Source organism: Eulemur rufifrons, chromosome 10 (assembly GCF_041146395.1).
Source record: "Eulemur rufifrons isolate Redbay chromosome 10, OSU_ERuf_1, whole genome shotgun sequence".
Classification (NCBI taxonomy): Eukaryota; Metazoa; Chordata; class Mammalia; order Primates; family Lemuridae; genus Eulemur; species Eulemur rufifrons.
Window position 1 is genome coordinate 34,910,565 of NC_090992.1, and position 22,208 is coordinate 34,932,772.

General features: G+C 54.5%; 1 protein-coding gene across 2 annotated transcripts in view; it reads right to left on the minus strand.

Annotated features, from left to right (window-relative positions):
• Nucleotides 1–22,208, minus strand: part of SLC6A11 (solute carrier family 6 member 11) — a 117,073-nt gene that overhangs the window by 77,286 nt on the left and 17,579 nt on the right. For both annotated transcript variants that reach the window (XM_069483977.1, XM_069483975.1), the window contains one exon: nucleotides 12,222–12,354. In XM_069483977.1, the coding sequence (XP_069340078.1) occupies nucleotides 12,222–12,354 (133 nt within the window). The remainder of the gene's footprint in view (nucleotides 1–12,221; nucleotides 12,355–22,208) is intronic.

Consider the following 22,208-nt stretch of genomic DNA (forward strand, 5'->3'; position numbering starts at 1 on the left):
TGAACAGCAGATTAACTGGAAGTATTTTGACTTCCGGCAAACGTCCTTCGTCACTGGAAGCATCATGCACCTTCCAGTGTGTAAAACGATGGCGTCACGTCAGACGAATGTGGCACACCGGAGGTTTCTCATTTTGCAGGGGCACAAGTCCCTTTGACAATCAGATGGTATCTATGGGCCCTCACCCTAGAAAAATGTACTTATCTACACAATCCCATGTTTTTATACGATTCCAAGGGCTTCGTGGACACCTAGAGGCATCCGCGGGCCCCAGGTAAAGAAATCCTGGCATACATGCTGACAGCCCCCTTCTCGCCACACGCCTCTCTCAGCTCCGACACGCCCACCTGCCCCCAGACGTCTCCACGTCAGTCTCGCAGGCGCCGCAGACCAGACGGGCCCCCAGGGCGTGATCTCCCTCCACGCCGCCAAACCTCTGCCTCCTACCGCGTTTCCCCACCTCACCCCACGCACTGCCACCCGGCACTCAAGCCCGGAGCCGGGGCTCCACCTGGGATGGCTCCGTCTCCTTTACACCGAGTCCTGGGGGACTGACCCACACTCTTGCATGTTTCTCAAACCCATTCTCTTCTCTCCACCCCACAGCCGCCACCGTCTTCTACCTGAGATACCACGTGTTCTGGCCTCGGATTCCTCCTCCCCGTTCCCCCCACCACAGTCCCCAGTTAAAGCTGAGGAAACAGCTCGGGGGCAAACAAAGGCCATGTCCAGGGTCACAGCAGGGGCAGGGCTACGACGCAGACCCACGGCCCCCTGGCTGCAGAGGCGGAGCCCACGGACTCTGCTCGCTTCCGCCCGTGCACTTGCAGGGCGCGCAGCCCACGGACGGTGCTGGGCACACAGTGGGCGCTTGGTCTGGTGGGTGGCCGAGCGTTCGCCAAGCCGAGGAGGGGACCAACACTGGCTGGGGGCTCCGGAGGAGGTACCAGTGGAAAGGGCACTGGCTTGGGACCCGCCTTGGCAGACCTGGGTTCAAATCCTGACTCCTCCACCAGCTGTGTGGCCCTGTGCGCATCACTCACCGCTCTGGGCCTCAGCATCTGCATTTATAAAACGGGTTTGCTGTGAAGGCTAAATTAAATCATGAAAGTGGAGTGCCGAGCCCGGTGTCGGGCACAGGGTGGGAGCTCCATAAATGATGTTGCTTAGCTGGGGACGGGGCGTGGGGTAACCTGAGCCTGGAACCTGGGTCTGTCTGACTCCTTTGCTTCTGTGACTGCCCTCCTACCTCCCTGGTCCCCCCGACCTGCAGTCACCCTCCATCGGCTCCTGGTGCTCAGACGGGGGTCTCACACCTGATGCTGCACGCTTGGAATCACACACAGTTTCTATCGCCCCTGCCTCGACGTTCACTCCTCTCCTCGAAGACAGGTTTTCCCTCTGCTGTTCCCTTCGCCCCCGTTGGGGGGGGGGAGGGAAGAGTGATTGGCTGTGTGACTGCCAGGAAACGCTGTGGCATTTTCACCCCTGTCAATCAAACGGGACCTGGCACGTGACAGGTGCCACACACTTGCTGGCTACTTGAATCAATCGACAAGGGAACACTTACAGCACCTGCTACGTGGCTTACCCTAGGGACAAAAAAATACACGCTCTTAGGGTCCCTGACTGCAGTGGGTCCTCGATCAACATGAATAAAGAGGAAGGAAGAGGGAGGGAGAGAGGAAAAGGAGGAAGGAAAACGGGGAGGGGAGGGAGGGAAAAGGGAAGTGAGCTCGCTTTTTGGCCCTTGCACACACTGTTGCTTTGCCCTGGGTAATTAATAACTGTCCACGCCTCACCTGCTGGCTTAGATGCCACTGCCTCCCTGGCCGTGTTTGTCTTCATCACGAGGAGCGTTTGCCTGTTTACTTGTCCGGCTCACACTCCAGCTGGTGAACCTGTTTAGAGTTGAAACCTACAGTCTCTGGCACGGGACGTGGTATGCAGGACATGCTTGATAAATATTTGCGTCATGGGGTAAGAACCTCTCCGGGCCCACGAGACTGACGGCCAGACATGAGAGGTAAACTCAAGAGCCACCGCGGGAGTGAGGAGGAGGGTGGAGGAAGCCGACGAAGGCTTCCTGCAAGAGCAGAAGACAGCCGGGTGTGGCAGAGGAACAAGGGATGGAGAAGAAGTTCGGTCTGCGGTTTCTAGAGGCAGAAGCTGCTCTGGGCCCAGCACCACAACTCTGTCACTAGAAATAGACCTTGGCCTGAGAGTGAAACCTTTGGAGCCTCCTTTAGAGCATCTGCAAAATGGGTGATTAGTATCTGCTCTACAGGGTGGTGTGAGTGTCAGTGGGAGACACTTCACTTAGCTAATTGTCACCTGTGTGTTCTCAAGCACATGGCAAGCTCATTAGGAAGGTGAGAGGACTGGCTGTGTCGTCTGTCCATCCATCCACACAGCTGTCCACACGCCCGCCACCAGCCACCCACGCACCCACCCATCCATCTACTCACCCGGCCTCATCTTTCATTTGAGCACCGGGTTCGGTGTTAGGCGCCCTTTCTGGAATTCAGGAGCCCATTTGCTAACGGGACAGACACGTGCGTACACGGTACAGCTATACACATACTAAGTCTCTATGGTACGGGAGGTGGGAGGACCGGACTGAACCGGGGAGGGCCCTGAGTGCCGGGCAAGGGGTGCCGGGGAAGCAAGAACACCGGACCCAGCGACGCTTGGCACCGTTACCGCCTGGCTCTGAGACTGGAGCGGATTCCTAGCCTCGCTCCGCCTTGTCAAAGGCAGGGGGACGACAGCGCGACCCTGCCGCGCAGGTGCGCAGAGACGCAGCGCTCAGCACCGCGGCGGTCAGGCCTGGGCAGCGCCGGCGCCCGTCGCACGTGCCGGGCCGGGAGGGCGACGTGCGGCCAACGGAAGAATTCACGGTGGTGGGATCTGGAAGACTATCCCCTCAGTTTGGAACAGCTGCTGCCAGAATATGGTGAGGGCGAGTTTTACAGAATCTGAGCAGGTGCCATAGGTGGCGGGAGCTGCTGCGGCTCCGAGGGGACAGTCACGCGATGGAAGCCGAACGGGACGCGCTGAGTCTGGCCGCGGGCAGGACAGCTGGGCCGGGGGCGCACAGCAGGGGCGAGGCGGGGTGCACTGCGTGGAGGCGCAGGGCGGCCAGACCACGGTTATCTAATCAGACAGGAACGGGGTGCTGCGGAGAAGGCATTTTACACCTGTGAGTCACGTCCATGGGCATGACTTTAAGTACGGGAGGGGCTGCTGGATCACCGGGATGGGCCTCCGTCAATCAACTGAAAGCCTTCGGAGCAGAGCTGAGCCGTCCCTGGCGAAGGTGCCCTTCCGGGCGTCGGCGGACTGCAGCCTCAGTCCGTGCTGGGGTCCCAGCCCACCCCTCCGGCAGGCCGGCCCTGCGGGCCTCAGACTCGACTCGCCACACCCCGGTCGCCAATTCCTCCGCTCAGGCTCTTCCCCGTCCCTCCTACTGGCTCTGCTGCGACAACCCCGACCGCACAGCTGGCCCGCTGCCTGCAGGTGACAGGTGACGGCAAGCGGATGCCTCTGTAGCAGGCCAGCTGCGGCTCAGCCATCCCCTCCGAGGTCTGCCCGGGCTCACGTCCTCTCTCGCTGCTACCTCAAATGCCCCTTTCTGCCACATCTGTCAGAGCTGGCCCATGAGTCGCCCTGGCCTGGAACCTCATGGCCATGCTGACCCGGTGGCCAGGTTCACGGGACTCAAATATTCCCAGCCTGCGCTCACTCCCTCACCAGTGACCACACCCTACCTGCCACTGCACATGTCATGCTGATCTTGACAGAAGAGGAAACGGAGGCCCAGAGAGGTAAAGAGGCGTGAACGGTCACAGCCGCAGAAGCCCAGGGTGGCCTGTGCTAAATCCCAGCTGGCAAGCCGGGGGTGGCGGGACTCCCGGCTCCAAACTGCTTTGGCTCTGCTTCCCTTCCTGCCGCCTGTGTCTTCATCTGCTTCCCTCCCTTCTGGCGGGCAGGACGCGGAGCCAGTGATTCCTTTGCCACCTGCCCACTGTGCCTAGCACAGTGCTAATACTCAGTAGGCACAACACAAACACCTCACTCATTTCTGGCTTAGTTTTCCACAGCGCTGTGCTTGGCCTGGCGCTGAGAGCAACGCCACTGTAATTATCTGGTGTCTGCCGCACGGGAGGGTGGCCCCCCGTTTCCCAGGGAGACCTGGGCACCGGGGACAGCTCCACACAGTGCCAGGTGCCGGGCGGTGCTCGGTAAGAGTTAACAGAGCCCGCCTCCCCCTCCTGGCCCCACTCCACGCTCCTCCAGGCCGCCCAGCCTGGCAGAACCCCTCCCACCCGCAATCACTCGGACTTTGGGGGGCCTTTGTGCTCCAATAAAGCCGGTATTACTGAGTCGCAAAACTTCCCTCCTTTCCAAGCTGCCTTGCTGCCAGGGTTCCCTCTAAAGGTGAAGCCCTGTCATTCAAGGCCAGAGAAAGGGCTGAATCGAGATGCTGAACTCTTTTGACTTCCTGTCACAATCTGCTGCTCAGCCCGAAACACACTTGGGTGGGAAGCGCCCAGTGCCGTGGCAGCTTTGGTGTCCCCGGTTGGGGGGCCGGGGCAGGGGCTCTCCCGGTGCGGCCGCGGGCGCTCTGCATGCATCTCATGAGCGCTCTAGTTTCCTCTCTGAATGCAGACACTAGCCCGGCGCGGGACAGTCCTGCCACCACGGCCGCTCTCTGCCCGCTCAGGCTGCAACAAAGGCCGCTTGAGGGCCGAGAGGCAGCTCTGCCCAGTTCCTTCCCCGGCCTGTTCTCTTCTCTTTCACACATCTCTCCCTTTTATTTCCCTGCCCGCCTCACTCCTGCTTTATGCCTCATTGAGCCCATTAGACACTTTTTAGGGTGCCCCTGAAGAATACGTTTTCTGTGTGGGGCTCCTGAGGGTTCTCCTGCCGGCGCTCCAGCCCACCTTGGTGGCAGTGGGGGACAGGGGAGCCTCCCTCTGGGCTGCGTCTCTATCTGGCAGCTCTGGGGCTGCTGGCTGCAGCAGACCATCCTTACCTGCAAACCGCTGAACCCTGTCCATCCACCAAAGGCCCCCCTGCTCCTCCCTACCCTGATGGACTCTGGCAGCATCTCTCCATGATCTTGAGGCTTAAGCCCCAGAAACCTTTGTCTTTTCATCTGTGAAATGGGTACAGTCTTTGTATCTTCCTCGTAGGGTTGTGATACTGAATGTATTAAGGCCTTGGAAAAGGGCCTGGAGGGAAGAAGGAACCACTTAGGGAGGCAGTGGCTTCATTGTGACCATGCTCCAGACCACACAGTCTGCTTAAGAGTCCTGTGCCACCTCCAGTTCCTCCACTTGTTGGTGAATGAAGGAAGGGAAAGAGAAAAATCAATTCAAGGCTCTTTGCAGCTGTTTCTGTGTGAGTGTGTGTGCGTGTGTGTGTGTGCTTTCCTTGCCTTAGTGTCCTGAAGCTTTGAAAAGAATAAAAACAGAGCCTTAAGGCAGTGAAAAGGCATGATTCTTAAAATCCCAGCTAATCCTGCAGCTTCCTTTAAAGTGGCAACAGGAGGAGGCGGGGAAGGGAATGGAATTGTTTCTACAGCACCCTCCCCTCCCAAGCACTGCTCCAGGAGACCAGGAGACGAAGGCGAACAATCCATAAATCATCCCCAAGGGGAGGACGGAAGAAGGAACCAGGCAGAAGGGAGGGCAAAGAACGGCAGCCAGCGGGGAGGGACACCCCGACTGTCTGGTGGGCAGGGATGGCTGTCTGCAGAGGGCAGAGTGTCTGGGCCAGAGGCTGGGCCAGCTGCCCCTGCCCCAACAACAAAGGACAGCAAGGTCTCAAGATCTTGTATGGCACCAGAATGCCACCCCAAAAAGTGTCTCTGATCTGACCACCACTTTCCCTTCTATGGCCACCTCCAGCCTGGTCATCTGCCAACAGGGCTCCCCACTGCCCCCTATTCATTCCCCACCAGCCCATTAACAGCAAGCAGCTAGAGCCAGCCCGCAAGGACTATGATCAGACAGCGCTAGCCCTGCTGTGACACGCTCTGCGGCTCTCCACTGCCCGTACAGTAAACTCCCCGATGAGGCCTCTCCCCTGTCGATTCCCTGCTGATCTCCTGCCACCATCGCTCTCTCCATCGCTGACTTGGCTTCGCCTCGCAAGTTCACCAGGCCCTTCCCACTTGAGATCTCACCTGTGCTGCTGGCTGGGCCTCCGTGCACCCTCCTCGTTGCAGACGGAGTCAGCCCGGACCTCCTGAGGAAGTCCTCTGCCTCATGCTTCTCCCCGCAGCCCACGCTGTCGCCTGCCCCATTTCTCTGGCTTGTTTATTTTCCATCTCCCCCACCAGACCAGAAGCCCACGGTCCTGCCCCCACCCCGGTGCCTGGCGTATAGTAGGTGCACAGTAAACGTTCAGTGGATGAATGAAAGGATGAACGAGTGAGGGGGCAACATTGCTAGCCCCTAGCAAACGAGTACTTGGACATTAGAGATGTCTCACTTTGGGCTGAAAGGCAGGGTGAGACTTTAAGGATCCCTCAGAGGACATCTCCACTGGAGACCGTCATACTGCTTTTCAGCATTTGAAATGGCCCTGTGCTTGGGTGACAGCAATTTACATACTGGTTTCTTGTGAAATGGGAAATAGTTTGCTTAAATTAGTTTAATAGATTAGACTATCGATCCACTAACTTTTTCTGTAAAGGGCCAGTTCACGAATACATGAGGTTTTGTGGGCTACGTAGTCTCTGTCGCAATCGCTCAGCTCTGCCTTTGTAGTAGCACAAAAGCAGCCGCAGCTACATGAGTGAATCTGTGTTTCAACAAAACTTTATTTATATAAACAGGCCGTAGGCCGGATTTGGCTCTAAAGCCATAGTTGGCCAATCCCTGGATTACGTTAAAGCCCAGCAAAGCCACAAGAGAAGGATGCACAGCAACGAAAACCCTTTCTTTTTTTCCCTTTTTTCTTTTTTTTTTTTTTGGCTTCAACAAATATGCATAGAGATACTAAGAAAATATCAAAAAACCATAACAGTACTGCACATGCTGTAGTATGACAAAATGGAATTTAAAAATTGAATTTATTCAAAATTATTGTTTTATAGAATGCAAAGCATTTCAGTTGTATCATGCTGCATGTCAGCAATGTCTGTACAAGTGGGAAATTCTAAGAGCAGTTTTCACTCTGGAGGTGCTGCGGAGCTACTGAAGGCTCAGTGTTTGTGCAATGTGTGGGTGGACATCAAAAAGGGAGAGGGCAGGATGTTTTTGGGTTTGTTTGTTTGTTTTTAAGAAAAATAGACTTGGTCAATAATTGGATAAGAAGTATCCAAAATGGCTTGGTAGTTTCAGGCCTAAGAAACCAGGAGGAGGAGAGGGTGACGGGGACAGAAAAGATGAATTTGGTTGATGAACAAAATAAGGACATAGGAAAATCACAATGATATTGCCACACTCTGCTCACTAAATTTCAATTATCCCCATTCCCAATACGCAGAGTGAAACTGTTCATCCAGAAGATGTCAAGTTACAAATAGCCTGGAAGTTTGGAAGCTTCCTCCTAGAGAAAGCAAGTGCTTTGGACTTCAGAATCCTGTGTTTTCCCAGGACTTAATATACAATTGAGAAAGGTGGGGGGTTTTGTCCACAGGAGATTTCTGGAATTGCCAATAGTGTCTAGAGAGAGGAAGAATAACTACATAGAACTAACACTGACGCTATCTTACTAGAGCAGGGAAGTACACTGCTTGATGAGTACCTACTGTGTGCTCAGAAACATAGCTATGTGTTTGCACTGAATCTGCACATGAACTCCACGCGGGAGGAGAGAACAGAGGAAGACCAGGCTTACAGAAGGCAGGCAGACCCAGCTTTGACTCCTAGCTCTGCTCCTTCCAAGTGGGGTGGCCTTGGGCAAACTTTGGAACCTCTCTGGGACTTTAATTTTCTGGCCCCAACTCTCAGCCATTGGAATCGCCAAGTTGTTGTACTGCTTAATGCCAGCACTGATATTCTGAGTTACAACCTCTTGTCTGGGCCCCACCCTAGCAGGCTGCACGCGCTGTGGGGACAAGACTGTCCACCGACCTCTCCCTTGTATTCCTGGCACCTTCCCGGAGGACCAAGGCACAGGTGGGATCCGTTCATTCCACCAGTGGCTATTAAACAACAGGTAACATGGCAGGCATCTTGCCGCACTGAAGCTGGGACCAGGGCAGTGTAGCATCTCTCCAGCTCAGAGTAGCTTCTTCTGAGAGTACAGATTGCTCGTGTGACCCCGGGAAGGTCGTGCATGCCGGCCTCTGTGACAGAAGATCGTGAGGCATGCGAGGAGGGGTCCAAAGGGGAGGGAGGAGAAGAACACGTGTGGAAGCTGTCCCTGGGGAGATGATAACGCCAGTGCTGCTGGGACGTCACCTGGGGTGTTGGAAATAGGAGGGGGCCGGGAGTCCTTCCTTGCATTAATGAACGATTATTATAAACAGAAATTTCTGCTGAGGTCTGAGCATAGGAAGCAGGCTGGAACTTTCAGGAAGGGGATGAAGGGAAATGCCAGCTCAGTCACAGCTGGACGGCAATGGGGAGACGGGTTTCTTCCTCCTTGAACAGCCTCATGACAACTGCTCTGGCCAGGGTCTCCCAGGCAGGAGGCAGGGTGACCTCAGCCCACTCAGGAAGTCTCAGATGACCCAATGTTTTATTTTTAGCTATTTTTGTACAGGACCCAGAAACCTTTGGACGCTGGGCTCGTCTCCAAAGTGGAGCAAGCAGTAAACAGGAGCAAAAGTGCCAGCTCCTCCCCTGAAAAGTCCACCTGCCCATGCAGGGACCCCTGGTGTCTCCCTAAACTGTCAGATGTGACCCACAGAACTGTGTCCTTTATAAAATAGAGCTGGGGAACGGGGGCACCAAGCTCTCATTCCTGGCCCGACACTTACTCACTGTGTCGCCTTGGGCAAGTCCCTTCCCTTCTCTGAACCTCAGTTTCTTCACCCATGAAATAAGGGAAGGTGGACCAGATGGCTTCTGAGGACTTGCACAGCTCCAGCAAACCACGTCTCACGCTGGGTGCTAATGCTGGCCCTGGGCATGGGACACATGGAAGAGAGGCCCAGTCTTCAGGAAAATGCTTCACTGGCTCATCTGATTTCAGTGTTTCTCTTAAAAGCACCATTTAGGAAAAGCTGCAGCTAACAATCACTGAGCACCTACTATGTGCTAAGCGATCTCATTAACCACTCTTCATAACTGGCCTGTAAAAAAATTGTCATTGTCCCCACATCGCAGAAGACAGGCATGACAGTACACCTATCCACAACACGGGCTATGCAGTTACAATACTCAGAGTTCATCCCAGTCTTCTGCTTCCTACTGGAGGGTCCTTGAGCAAGCCACTTAATCCCTCCAAGCCTCAGTTTCCCCATCTGTAAAAGGTGGATAATGACAGCCCCCATCTCATGGGTTGTCCCAAACCCTAAACGGAATAGGCGTGTGAGTGCAAAGGAGGCACTCAGTAAATATTAACTGTCACTGCCAACTATTGCCACATTCCTGCTGGCACTACCACTGCTACCAGCGATGAGGAGAGGGGGCTCAAATGACATCACTCACGACACCACAACGTTCTGAATCTTCATCACTAGTCCAAGGAGAGGTGAGGAGGGAGGAGCTCTGGGGTCAGCATGGAGGCGCAGGGTCGCCATGGAACCGTGGCCAGGCCACGCGCCCTCTCTCAGCCTCAGGCTCTCCATCTACAAAATAGGGGCAATAACTCCCCAATTTGTGAGGACTTGATGCACTAATTTAGGTAGAAAGCCCTCAGCAACGTGCCAAGTGAGTAGAAGGCAGTGGATACGAGCTCTCTCTCTTGCCTTCCCCGTAAGCCTCTTTTAAAAGCTCCAAGACCATAGCTGTCTGCCCTTCCTTGAACCCAGTTCCTGCACTGGAACCTCTAACATGCCGGCCCGACAGCCCAGCCATTAGCAGATGGCCCCAGCATGGGCCTGAGCTTCCTCCCAAGGACTTTGCTATGGCCACATCCTGGGCCCAAGTGCTCCAGGTCATACATGGGCCTGGAGGTCCCAAGCATGTGCAGGCACAACACCTTGTCCAAGTAGCCCTCCCTGCAACCACGCACAGCCACCACCCCACCAAGCCCCACCGGCCTCTGCGTCAACTCCCAAGAAGTGGTAATCGGAGTAGAAATAACAGTAATGCCCGCCATGATGCCTGCTTCCTTCTCTTCATGGTTCACGAAGCACTTGCACGTATGATCTGGGCAGGGCAGAGGCTACCTTGAGACAGCCACTGGATAATTCTAGGCATATAGCAGATACTCAGAAACAACTTCTTAATGAATATGTTTTATCTTTATAAGATTTTTTAAAATCATCATTTACTCACCATTTACTATTAGTTACACTCTCTGTTAAGCACTGGTCGTCTTGCATTTCATCCTCACAACCACCCCATGGGCGAGCACACTTACCAATCATCTCTTACAGAGGAGGAAACTGAGGCTTACAGAAGTTGAGCAATGTACCCAAGGTCACTGCTAGAGAGTGACAGACCTGGGATTTGAGTCCTGGTCCCTGCGCCCTCCAGTCCTTCTTCTCTTCTTTAGCCAGAAGAGACTGCAGGGAGGGGAATGGTGTGTATGTAGTCTGAAGAAGTATATCAATAATGCAACAATTTTAAACTTGGAAAAACAGAAAAATCCTATTGTCTTTATGATACAAACTAGAAAAAGCAAAGATCAGCAAAATCACCTTGGCTGAAGGGACATGAGAGTTTCTGTTCTAATTTCTGTGGTCCCCCTGGCACCTTTATGACCGTCTTTAGTACACCCCAGCCTTCTTATCACCTATAGCATAGTTTCTTGATCTCTTTGCTGTGTTCTCCTAACTTCCCTCCCGCAGATGCACCCACCTGAAACATTTCAGTAGTTTCTTCTTCATCCTACTCACCACTGTGGGAGCTGAGGGCAACAGCTTTTGCAAAAGGGCCCCGAGGTGTTAGGTTCCTGTTTCCTTGGAGGCTTTATACAGCCCTGCCCCAGCCAAGAACTTAGAGCAGAGTTTACGAGCAATTGCCTACAAGAAGCAGGCAGGCAAGGTGAGAGGTAGCCGGGTGACCTCAGCATAAGAAATGCTCCATTTTCCTATTTTCCATAAGAAAAAAATGAGTAGCAGAGATGAGGAGCTACTGGCACTGGCTCTCAGCCACAGGATTGGGGGCAATCGGGACGGGTAGGACTGCGGCCAACCAGCGTCCCCTGGAAAGAGATGGCTGCAGCTCAGCTCGACCGCACGCTGCTGTGTGGGTACACAATCCCAGGGTTGCCAAATATTCTCACTCTCCAAGCAATGCCAGAATCAGATTTCTTTTTTCCATGCGAAATCTCCTGATTTCTAAATGTTGGCAATGAATTCCTCCCCTCCCCTCTCTCTGTTTAAGTAAAGCACATAAGTGAGCAGGATTTGGCCGTGAGCCACACATTTATAACCTCTGCACCGATCCTTGTGTGAGCCCTCCGCTTCCCAGCTGCCCTTGCAGCGAGGTGAGACCATGCCACAGGTTCTGGCCAGCAGTCTGAGTGGAAGAGCCACGTGTCACTTCCAGGCCAAGGCAATTAGGAGCCGGCTGCCTGTTCCTGTTTCTCTTCCCCTGGTGAGGCAGTGACCCTAGAGGCCACACGGTGCAGGTGGCACGGCAAGACCACAAGACAGAAGTGGCTGCTGCTCCTGCCACAGACTCCAGACGTGTGAGAAACACATCCCTGAGATCTCGGGCCTGTCAGTGGACACAGCCAGTATCAGCTGCCCTTGCACGCACCTGAACCACGTCACTTACACGTGAATCATCACAGGATCCCAGCACCTCCAAGTTTTCAAAGCCCTTTAACCCACTTACCTTGTGTGACTCAACTCAGTAAGACAGACGGGGCAAGGCTTTATTATTTCACAGACGAGTAAACTGAGGCTCAGCAGGCAAAACTGAATCATCCTAAGGTGTGCAGCAAATGCGTGGTGGAGCTGGGTGGTGCCAACTCTGGGCCTTGAGTGGACTCCCAGTCCAGTGCTCTTCCTACCTCCCAGCCTAAGCACTGGCCTTTACAACATGACCTCCCCCCACTCCCTGGGTCCCCTGTGAGCTTGAGCAAGAACAGCTCATGCCCTCCCCTGCCCAAGGTTAGCTGCTTGAAGATCTACCTCTTACCTTTCCTGTAGACTTGGTCCCTTTCCAGATACAGAAGTAGCAGATAGTCCAGGCTGCCAGGAGACACAAGGCCAGCTCCCAGCGGAGGCTCCCAATGTGGTCGATCCCATCAGAGATGGCCAGGACCCGGTGCCTGCAGAAGGCAGTGGGGAGAGTCACTGGGGCTGGGGACAGCCCACCACAGCCCACCTGTGGCAGAGCCAGTGCTGCAGAGAAGCAGGGATGGGCCCATGCGTCCATTCACCCTCCCCCACCACGGGCCCACATGCATCCTCATGGCCAAACCCTGGGCTGGCCAAGGGGCCTCCGAGAGGAGCAAGACCCACGTCCCCAGACCTTGGATCACGGATTCACTCTCTGAGGGAGAAGACACACATGTTGTCAGATGCGGTACAAGGACAGCAAGGTAAGGGCTTCAATGGCAGGTGCACCCAGCCTGCCTTGGGGACCTCAGGAGACCATATTACTGTCCACAAACATCTCATCTCCCTCCCCGAGGGAAGACTGCACATCCCTGCCCTGTTGAACTCAAGGGTGGTGACAGGACTTGCTCCACCTATTGCTTGGCCAACAGTGGGGCATGTGTCACTTCAGACAGAAGCTTCCAGGGCCAGGTGGCATGGGTCTGCATCTTCTCTTCTCCCTACCTCTGCTGTCGTTATGGAGGCACATGTCAAGACGGAGCCTCTAGAAGCCTGAGTTCCCGAGAGATGTACCATGAGCAAGAAATAAACATCATTGCTTTAAGCTCCTGAGATCTTAGGGGGCATTTGTCACAGCCCGTAACCCGACCCACCCCGATTGCTGGGGGCTGGGGACCGGGGGGCGGGGGAGCTCCCTGGGAGAAGCAATATGTGAGCCAGCTTTAAAGGATGAGTGGCGTTTGGCCAGGAGAAGAAAGGAGTGACGATTGTGATAGGTGGAGGGGACAACATGGGCAAAACCCAGAAGACAGAGCGTGGTGTGCTTTGGGAACAGCACGCTGGGACACAGGGATGAGAAGGACACAGCGGGAGAGGTACAGAGGAGGCACACAGGGAGCCTTGACGGTCAGGCCACAGGCGGGGTGTCCCAGAGGGCCCTGGCTGCAGAGGGAGGACCCCGGGTGCGCTGAGCTAAGGCCACTGGCCTCGGCCTTCCCTCAGAGCCCATCAGTTCCTCAGAGTCGACACAGGCCTGGCTCCCAGGGGCTTGTGTTTCTTTAAAGTCAAACTCGCCACGTTCCATATTGTGTAGACATGGCACCAATACAAACCCCTCCAAACTCACTCCACGAACCCCATTCCGGCTGCCAAACCACCCTCCACCAGGCCATGCCAGTCGCCTCGGCACTCTGGGAACGTCCTTTGAGAAGGGAGCGCCCATCCCACCAAGCATGAAAGCCACCCTCAGTGTCTGTCTCCCTGGGAATCCGCTTGGGGCCTGATTCTGCATTAATTACTCAATGACACCAATTAGCACTGGTCTACAGGCTCCCTCCAGTCCCAGCCCCAGCCGGAGAAATCAGGCAGGCCCCCAGACAAAATCAGACCGTGTAAGGCCACGGATTCACTCGAGAGGAAACCAGTTCTCAGACCCACGACCAGGAGAGGTGGGAGCGGCCACTTGAATACACATGCACTGAGCACCTACTGTGTGCCAGGCACTACCTTAGGTCCCAGGATAAAAAGGTAAGCAGCATATGGCCCTTGCCCTCCACTAAGATAAGACAAAAAAAAAAAAAAAAAGCAGTGCAAGTTATTTGAGAAAGAAAGGAGGCAGCTGCTCGGTTATGATAATTGTTACTGTATTTGCCTCTTATGTCTTAGCTTTAATTAATTTTAAAACTACAGGCCTTATTAAATAAAACCTTGAACAGCATCTATTATTATAGCAGAGCAGCACGTCCCAGAGCATGGTCCCTAGGTCACCTGCCAGAAACACACACATTTGTGGGCACCCACCCCACCCCCCCAGACCTGCTGAGGCCCCTTTGCAAAGGGGCTCCCAGGGGGCTGCATCACACCACGATTCCCCGGGGATGTCGTATACACAGCAGGACAGGAGCACCACGGAGGAGAGTTTCCTGTAAGGAAGGATTAACCTACAAAACCCATCTGGACAGTTTTTAATTTTTTTTTTTTTTGGAGGGGACTTGGGGAGAAAGTCATGGATGTTTTCGAGAAGTTACCCAAGGGATGGACTTCCTCCCCAGAGAAATACCCTCACTCACAAAATCCTGCAGGAATTTTCAGGGTTCCCACTGACTCTCTTGTCCCCAGATTAAGAACCTTGTGGCTGCCATATGCTTAGCACCTTACACACGGCTACCCAAACTGTCCCCAAGACCCATCAGTTGCTGAACAAGAAGGGACAACCCAGAGCTGGAAAGAGTCCGGGCCACTGCAGATGGAGCAACTGAGGGGCCCCTGCACCAGCCACTCCAGGTGCTGAGCTTGTCATTGAGGACACACTCACAAAGGTCCCTAGTTAGCCGGGTGCACACACACACACTCACACACGAGCCCTCTTGTTGGCGACGTCGTTGTTTTCTGAATTGGGAATCTGAAAACTGGAACCCACACAGGGACAGAGGGGGAAAGGAGGGGCAGGCCCGCCAGGCGCAAGCTGGCTCCGCGCCCCTCTCTTCCACATTTTGGATGCTGCAAACTTTTGAGTCATGCAGCCTGCTCCAGCACCCTTTCGCTTAATTGAACAATCTAATTCCCAGAATGGGAAGCAGATTACTAAAAGCTACGGAGGATGAATTGCTCTTTTGTTCCACCAGACACTATTTGAAAACATCCTCAAACTATTTTCTTTAGGTTTTACCAACGCTGACTTGAACTAGGAATGGACCTTCAGTTTCTAAAGAAAAAGGGGCTCAGAGGCCAGGTTCTCAGCACGCAGGGCTGTGGGGTTGTTTTGAAACCCACAAGGGCAGCTTTTGAGAGTGTGGGGGCTGGGGCACTCAACTCCGGAGACTTGGAGAAGGCACAGCTCTTCCTGGGAAAAAGCTTTCTTAATGACCCTCCCCCACGAAGCACTGGGACAGAAGAAAGGTCTGAATAAGGAAGAGTTTGCTGCCAACACCCTGGCCAAAAAGGACCCAGGGACAGACCTCCCAACACTGTTCAGGGAGCGAGAAATGCTGAAGACTAGATGCAGCCCTTTGGAGGGACTCATTTACATGAATAATACTTATTGTGCACCTACTATGTACCAGGTCTACAGAAGATTCTTCCTGAAGCACCTTTTTTCAGGCCATAGGAGAGTATTTCTGGAGCTTTCCAACCACAGGCTAAAAGCTGAGAGCTTGGAGGGAGGTCCCCAGGCCTTGTGAACCCGTGGCTCCAAGCCCAGCTCTGCTGCTTACCAGCTGCGCCACCTCGGGGAAGCGATATCACCTCTCTGAGTCTCAGCTTCCTCATCTGTAAAATGGGAATAATGATACCTACCTTCAATGGCTTTTCAAGGATGAATGCATGTAACCCTCCCACAATCCCCACAATCACTATCACCCTGTCGGAGATGGGAACTTGGGTGCACAGAGATTAAGTAGCTTGCCCAGACTCACCCCAAGCCACAGAACTTGCATTTAAGCCCAGGGATCCTGGCTCCGAGCCCACGCGTTCAGCCTTGATGCTAGCTCCTGGATTTCTCCACAACCCTGAAATCACCCACCACTTCTCTCTTTTCTTTACAAATTAAAGCCACAGCAAATGCATTCCTAAAACAATCGTACATGCCTTTGTATACCAGGTAAGAGGAGTGCATAGCACATGGCATTTATGCATTTATTCAAGTAATACTTCCCAAAGTGCCATCGGTGTGACAGACACCGAGCTAAGCCTGGGGGTCCTTACAGAGCCCGTGGTCTGATGGGAAAGACAGACAAGGAAACAGACAGTGGAGCGTGCAGAGGGTGCTAGCAGAAAAAGGCTGGGGGAGCTCCTAGGCACAGTAGGGGACCCTTGCTGGGGACCAGGGTCAATATCAGAGTGTGGGGGTGGGGCGGGGTGCTAAAGGGTAGGAGGGGAGTGAGCAAAGGAGAGGGAAGCATTTAGAGCAGAAAGGCCACCAAGGGTAAGGCCAGGAGGCTGGAGAGTGCTCCGCAAGGCCCGGGAAGGGCGTGGTGTGTCGGGTCAGCGCAGCTGGGCCGGGTGAGCAGTGGGGCAAGGATGCGGACAAGTGGGGCCCAGGAGCCAGACCGTGAGCCTTGTTGAGGGGCTGGGGCTGCTTCCCGAGAGTGGCAGGGGGCCAGGACGGTTACCAACAGGGGCAAGACCCCGCCAACTGGACGCTTCAGGAAACTATTTGGCCACAGCGGGTGGAACGAGCAGGGCGGCATGGGGCAGGGCACCGGTGCGGGGAATTTGGCCTCAGTCGTGCAGTCAGCAGGGAGGGTCCCGACCGAGGGAGGGGAGTGGATGGTCTGAGGCCGCAGAGGCACAAGGTACTGCCTGGGCCGACCGAGGGTTCACGCCACAGGCCCCGGGGCTTGGGGGCCAGGGCATTAGCTGAGCAGGAGTGATGTGGTGGTCGGGACAGAGAGGAGGAGATGGCTAATCCTTCCGTCAGACAAGATGACTTTGAGGTGCTGGGGAGACACCCAGGCAGCTGCGATGTCCAGAGGCCACTGGGTGTCCTGACGCAAGGGTCAGAAGGGGGATGCAGGGAGGAGATTCAAACCCAGGCCCTTGGCCTTCGGGGTGTCCTGGAAGAGCTGGGGAAGGAAGACAGGTGGGGCCTGCAACCCCAACAGCTCAAGGCGGAGAGAGGAAGGGAAGAGCCCCTGAAGGAGGCAGAGAAGGAGTGGGCAGAGAGGCGGGGGCGGGGGGAACAGGAGGATGAAGACCTCAAAGGCAAAGGGAGAGGGAGACCCCACGGGCAGGCAGCCGATCTGCAACTGGAGGGCAGCCTGGGGAGACGGGGCGAGGTCTCTGGGATTTGGGACCCGGGTGGGCAGCAGATGGGGGCGAGACCCTCGGGAAGTCTGGCTCTGAGGGGTCAGCGAGAGGCAGCGGCAGCTAGAGGGGCCCCGCGGTACAAGGGCTGTGTGACCCACATTTGTTTTGTTGTCAGGTTGCCACAACTGGGCTGGTTGATGAGGAGTCAGGAGGAAGGGAGAAGCTTCAGATACAGGAGGGAATGAGGGGGCAGGAGAGGAGGAGGTGGCAGGTGGAGGTGTGAGGCAAGCCCGGCTTGGAGAGGTCCTCTCTACCAGACGAGATGGGGAGGGAAGGAGCTGGGGAGCCTGAGAGGTGAGCTTAACAGCAAACTGCATCCTTCCTTATTCAGAGACCTGGAGGAAGGAAGGGGATGGGGAGGAGCTGGCAGTGGAGGGGACTGCAGCAGGTGCCACCGAGAGACCCCATCTAGCTTCACTCGGTCCTCACAGCATCACAATCACTGTGGGGACATGACTATACCCGCTTTACGGATGAGGAAACTGAGGCCCAGGGAGGTGAAGCAGCTTGACCAACTTGCCCAAACTGAGATTTGAAAACAGGTTCTTCGATGGTGACACACTCCACTGCCTCGCCAGAAAGCCACCTGCGCGGGGCTTCTCCTGTCCCTGATGGTGCAAGGGCAGTGGCTAGAATCCCAGATCTGCTCCCTCTCAGCCACTCGCATGCAGAGTCTGGAGAGAAGGAGACGGCCTCACACCTGAAGGAAGCTTCCAGCTCCAGAAGAAGGGCTGGTCTGGCCAGAGAGAGCAGAGCTGGAGCAGAACTCCCTCCAGCCTGGAGCCCGGGACGGACCACGTGGGAGCAGCTCCCAGCCAGCCCGGGGAGGCCTCATCTTCATGTCCTGCACGGAGCCGGCAAACAGATCACCTTTCTTCAACCTGCCATGGAGCACAGTGCTGCCAGGGCCATGGAGACCGCCCTAAAGCTGGTGCTGAGGGGCTGAGCTATAAATAGCCTTGCTGGTTTCCCAAAGCAACAAACGCACAAACAAAAAAAGGGCCATCGCCAAAACAAATGTGCTTTTTTTCCCTGCCCCCTCCAGGGGAGCATCGCTGCATGCAGCCGGGGGGAGTCTGCCCTCACTTTTCTGGGAAGAAAGAGGTGCAGTCCCCTCAACTCTTCCCATGTCTGGGAGGCCTCCTACAGAGTCCGCAGCACCGCTAAACCAAGCTGGGGACTCGGCAAGGCTCCTCCTCGGCATGCATTTCAGGCGTCTGCATGGTGCATTCATTCATCCAGCTGGTATTTCCTGGGTGCTAATTCTACACTGAGCACCGCTACGGTGATGAATAAGCAGGCTGCTCTGCCCTCAGGGAGCTTACTATCTAGGGGTATAAAGGTATTAACAAGGACAGTGACAGTGTACATTTCCCACCTGCTGCCCAGGGCCAAGCATGCCACATGTAGAATCTAACTTTCCTAGCATCTTCCGAGGTGAGGGCAACTCTTAAATATTATTCCCATTTTACAGATGGGGAAACTGTGGCCTAGGGAGGCAACATGCCCAGGAAGGCAGGGGCAGAACCTGAAGCCACATCTGAAGCTCTTCAAAGGCAGAGCTCAGAACCACCACCCTGTCTTGGGGAAGGTGGAGCAGAATTGTGTAATTACGGTGTCAGTGGAGGCAGGGACAGAATCAGACCTACGATGGCTGGAGAGTCTGGAGCTACCTCTCCAATTTCCTGTGTCCCTGCAGAAATTGTCCTCCGCCACACACGTCCCCATAAGTCCCCAGTCACCCTGCCCTTCCTCACTTTCCGGCATTCATTCCCCCTATTCCCTCGGATGGGAACGTCCTTCCCAATTCTCCCAAACTGTCAAAATCCTGCCTGTCCTTCAAGCACCAGCTCAGATAATACAAAGCCTCTCAAATGTTCCCTTGGTCCCGTCCCCCACTGACACTGAGAGTCTCACTGTGCGCAGACACTCCTAGACCAGAGCTCAGCAAGCTTTGTCTGTGAAGGGACAGAGAGTACATGCTTTCGGTTTTGCAAGGCACACAGTCTCTGCCCCAACTACTCAGCTCTATCCCTGCAGTGTGAAAGCAGCCACAGGCTATTTGTAAATGAATGGTCTGCCTTTCTGCCAATAAAACTTTATTTACAAAAACAGGCAGCAGCTGGGATCTGGCCAGTAGTCTGCTGACCTCTGTCCTAGGCTGATGCTTCCCAAAGAACACTAATCCTGAGTTCCCAGGTCACACTGGGACCTCATTTCAGAAAGTACTGCATACTCTAGACTTCCTTAGAGATTCTCAATGCTTATTAGAATATTAAAGACTCTCAGAGTCCTGAAATAAAGACACTTGTATAGCTTTATCTAACCCAATGTTTCTCAAATTTATTTAGAACTGTTCTTTACTGAAATACAAACTAAAACCACAATGAGTTACCACCTCACATCCACTAGAATGGCTAGAATCAAAAAGACAGACAGCAGCAAATGCTCGGGAGGATGTGGAGAAATGGAACTCTCATGCACTGCTGGTGGGAATGCAAAACAGTCCAGACACCTTGGAAGACAGTTTGACACTCCCTGGAAAAGTTAAACAAAAAACTCAGCAATTCTACTTCTGGGTATAGCCTCAAGAGAATAGAAAACTTATGTTCAAACAAAAATGTGTACATAAATGTTCACAGCAACATTACTCATAACAGCCCAAAGTGGAAACCACCCAAAGTTCCTCAGCGGATGAATGGATACACACAATGTGGTATATCCATACGATAGAATTTTATCTAGCTGCAAAAAGGAGTGAAGCTCCGATTCATGTTACAACATGGATGAACCGTGAAAATGTTATGTTACATGAAAGAAACTAATCACAAAAGACCACAAGCTGTGTGACTCCATCTGTATGCAATGTCCAGACTAGGCAATCCACAGACACAAAGGCGGGTGTGGAGATTGCCCGGGAGCGGCCACGAGAGGTCTTATTCGGGGGAGGGGCCATGTACTGTGGTGATGGCTTCATACTCGGTACATTTGCTCAAAACTGTATGCTTAAAAGGGGCGCATTTCATGGCATGTAAATTATACCTCAATAAACTTATTAAAAAGTTGTTAAGAAAGAAGTGTCCTCCCCACATGCTCCTGCTTTTCCAAAGCAATACTTCCTAACTTTGTGAGGAATACACGGTTGGAACAGAGCATGGGGCGCTTTAGCGAATGCTATCTTGTTTCACACTCATTTTTCAGAGGAAACACACGCTCCATGTAGATGTCTACGTTGCCCACGCTCACAGAACCGGGGGTGGCGGAGCCTGGCCTGGAACCGGTCTCCCAAGCCCAAGTTCAATGCCTGCTCTGCCCTCCGCAGCTGTAGGGTGGGACCCAGGGAGGGCAGAGGGAGTGGGGAGAGCAGAAGGGAGGCAGGGACTATTCAGAGCAGCAGGAACACAGGGAAAGTCCCCAAAACTTGTGCCTCATAGGGAGACGTGAACACAGGTTTTGCAGGTCAGGAGGCAAAATGCACAGGCAGGGTGAGAGATAGAGGGGCTGTCGTAGCTTTGGGAACTCACCACGGGTTCATAATGCCACCCATCCTCACCCTTGGAACACGGATCCCACGTAGCGGAAGGGGTCTCACCACCCCACAGCTGGGGCCCCAGGGTCCTCAGATTCCTGCCCCTTCTGCTTCCCCAGGACTCAGGCAGCCCAAAATAGCTGCCGGGCCATGCCCGCCCCGGCACGTGCCAAAGGAAAGTAAGTCTGCATTAACAAGCAACTGGAAGCTCGGGCACAGCTGGCCCACCTCTGCCCCGGCCCCTCTGAGGTGTTCCGTGTTCAGCTGGTAAAGAGCCACTGCTTGCCACGGAGGGACAGCGGCCAGGAAGGGCGCGGTGCGTAAGGAACAGCCCTGGGCAAGGCGGGCAGCGTGGGGCGCGGAGTCTGCTCCTGGCTCAGGCACATCCCTCCGGATCTCAGGCGCTCGCCTCTATCCTTTGAATGAAAGTGGGTGTGGGGGGCGTGGGGGCACGGCCAGAGAGATGCCCACACTGACCGGTGACGTCTACCGACGAGGACACTGGGATTCTGAACTACTTGCCTGGGTCCCCACGCACAGGTGGCAGAGTCAGGCTGCCCCAGCTCTCGTGCTACCCTGATCCTGGGTGTCTCCTGCCTGCCCTGCTCGGCGGGGAGAAACCTGAGTCGCAGCTGGGGGGCAGGGGGTGTGTGAATCTGCAGAGTTTTATATACTTCCTTGTGGTTCTATTAAAAATAACCTGGTCGAGTTATTCTGTTCTGGACCCTGAATTAAGTCATTCATGTATTAATGCCTCGTGCCACTGGCTGCAGGGCCATGCAGGACACCACAGAGGCCAGCATCAACTGACATCTTGCCGTCACAGCAGATCAGAGTCCGGACTGATCTCACAGGAGACGCTTCGCTCAGCAGGACACCACTGTATTCTTTTAAAAACAAGACTCAAGTCATTTCCTAAAGAAACCTCTTGAAACCCAGGGAAGGCGTAACCCAACAGGTTTCTTGTTTGTTTTGGAGCCTTCTGTTAGGCCACTCCTTATGAGTTTCTTCCTTCCTCGCTTCCTTTATTTTCCTGTGACATACACTCCTCCTCTGCTAAAAAACTCTTCCCTGCAGAGCCCAGGCCCCAGGGCTGCAGAGAGGAGGCGCACACCAGGCACGGTCTGCACCTGTGCCGTGCAGGTGGCTGAGCGCGTTGCAGACACGGGCAGGAGCACAGAGCGGTGGGGAGATGCAGGCAGGAGCAGAGAGACCAGGTCCCAGACCGGCGGGGCTCTGGCTCACGGTGACAGGCACTGTGGACAATTCCCTTAACCTGTCACTGCCCCCGAGTGCATCATTTGTCCCCTGGGCAGATGGGTTAAACGAAGTAATGTGCTTCAAGGGCCATGCGCAGGGCCAGGGTACACAACAGGCGCTTGGTAATGGAATGCAACCTCCCTTCCTCCACCACACCCATCCGGACGTAACAGGAGCCCCAGAAACTCTCCTGGCCCAGTGAATCGCTGCTCCGCATTACGTGCTGTGAGACACCCAAGGCGCAAACAC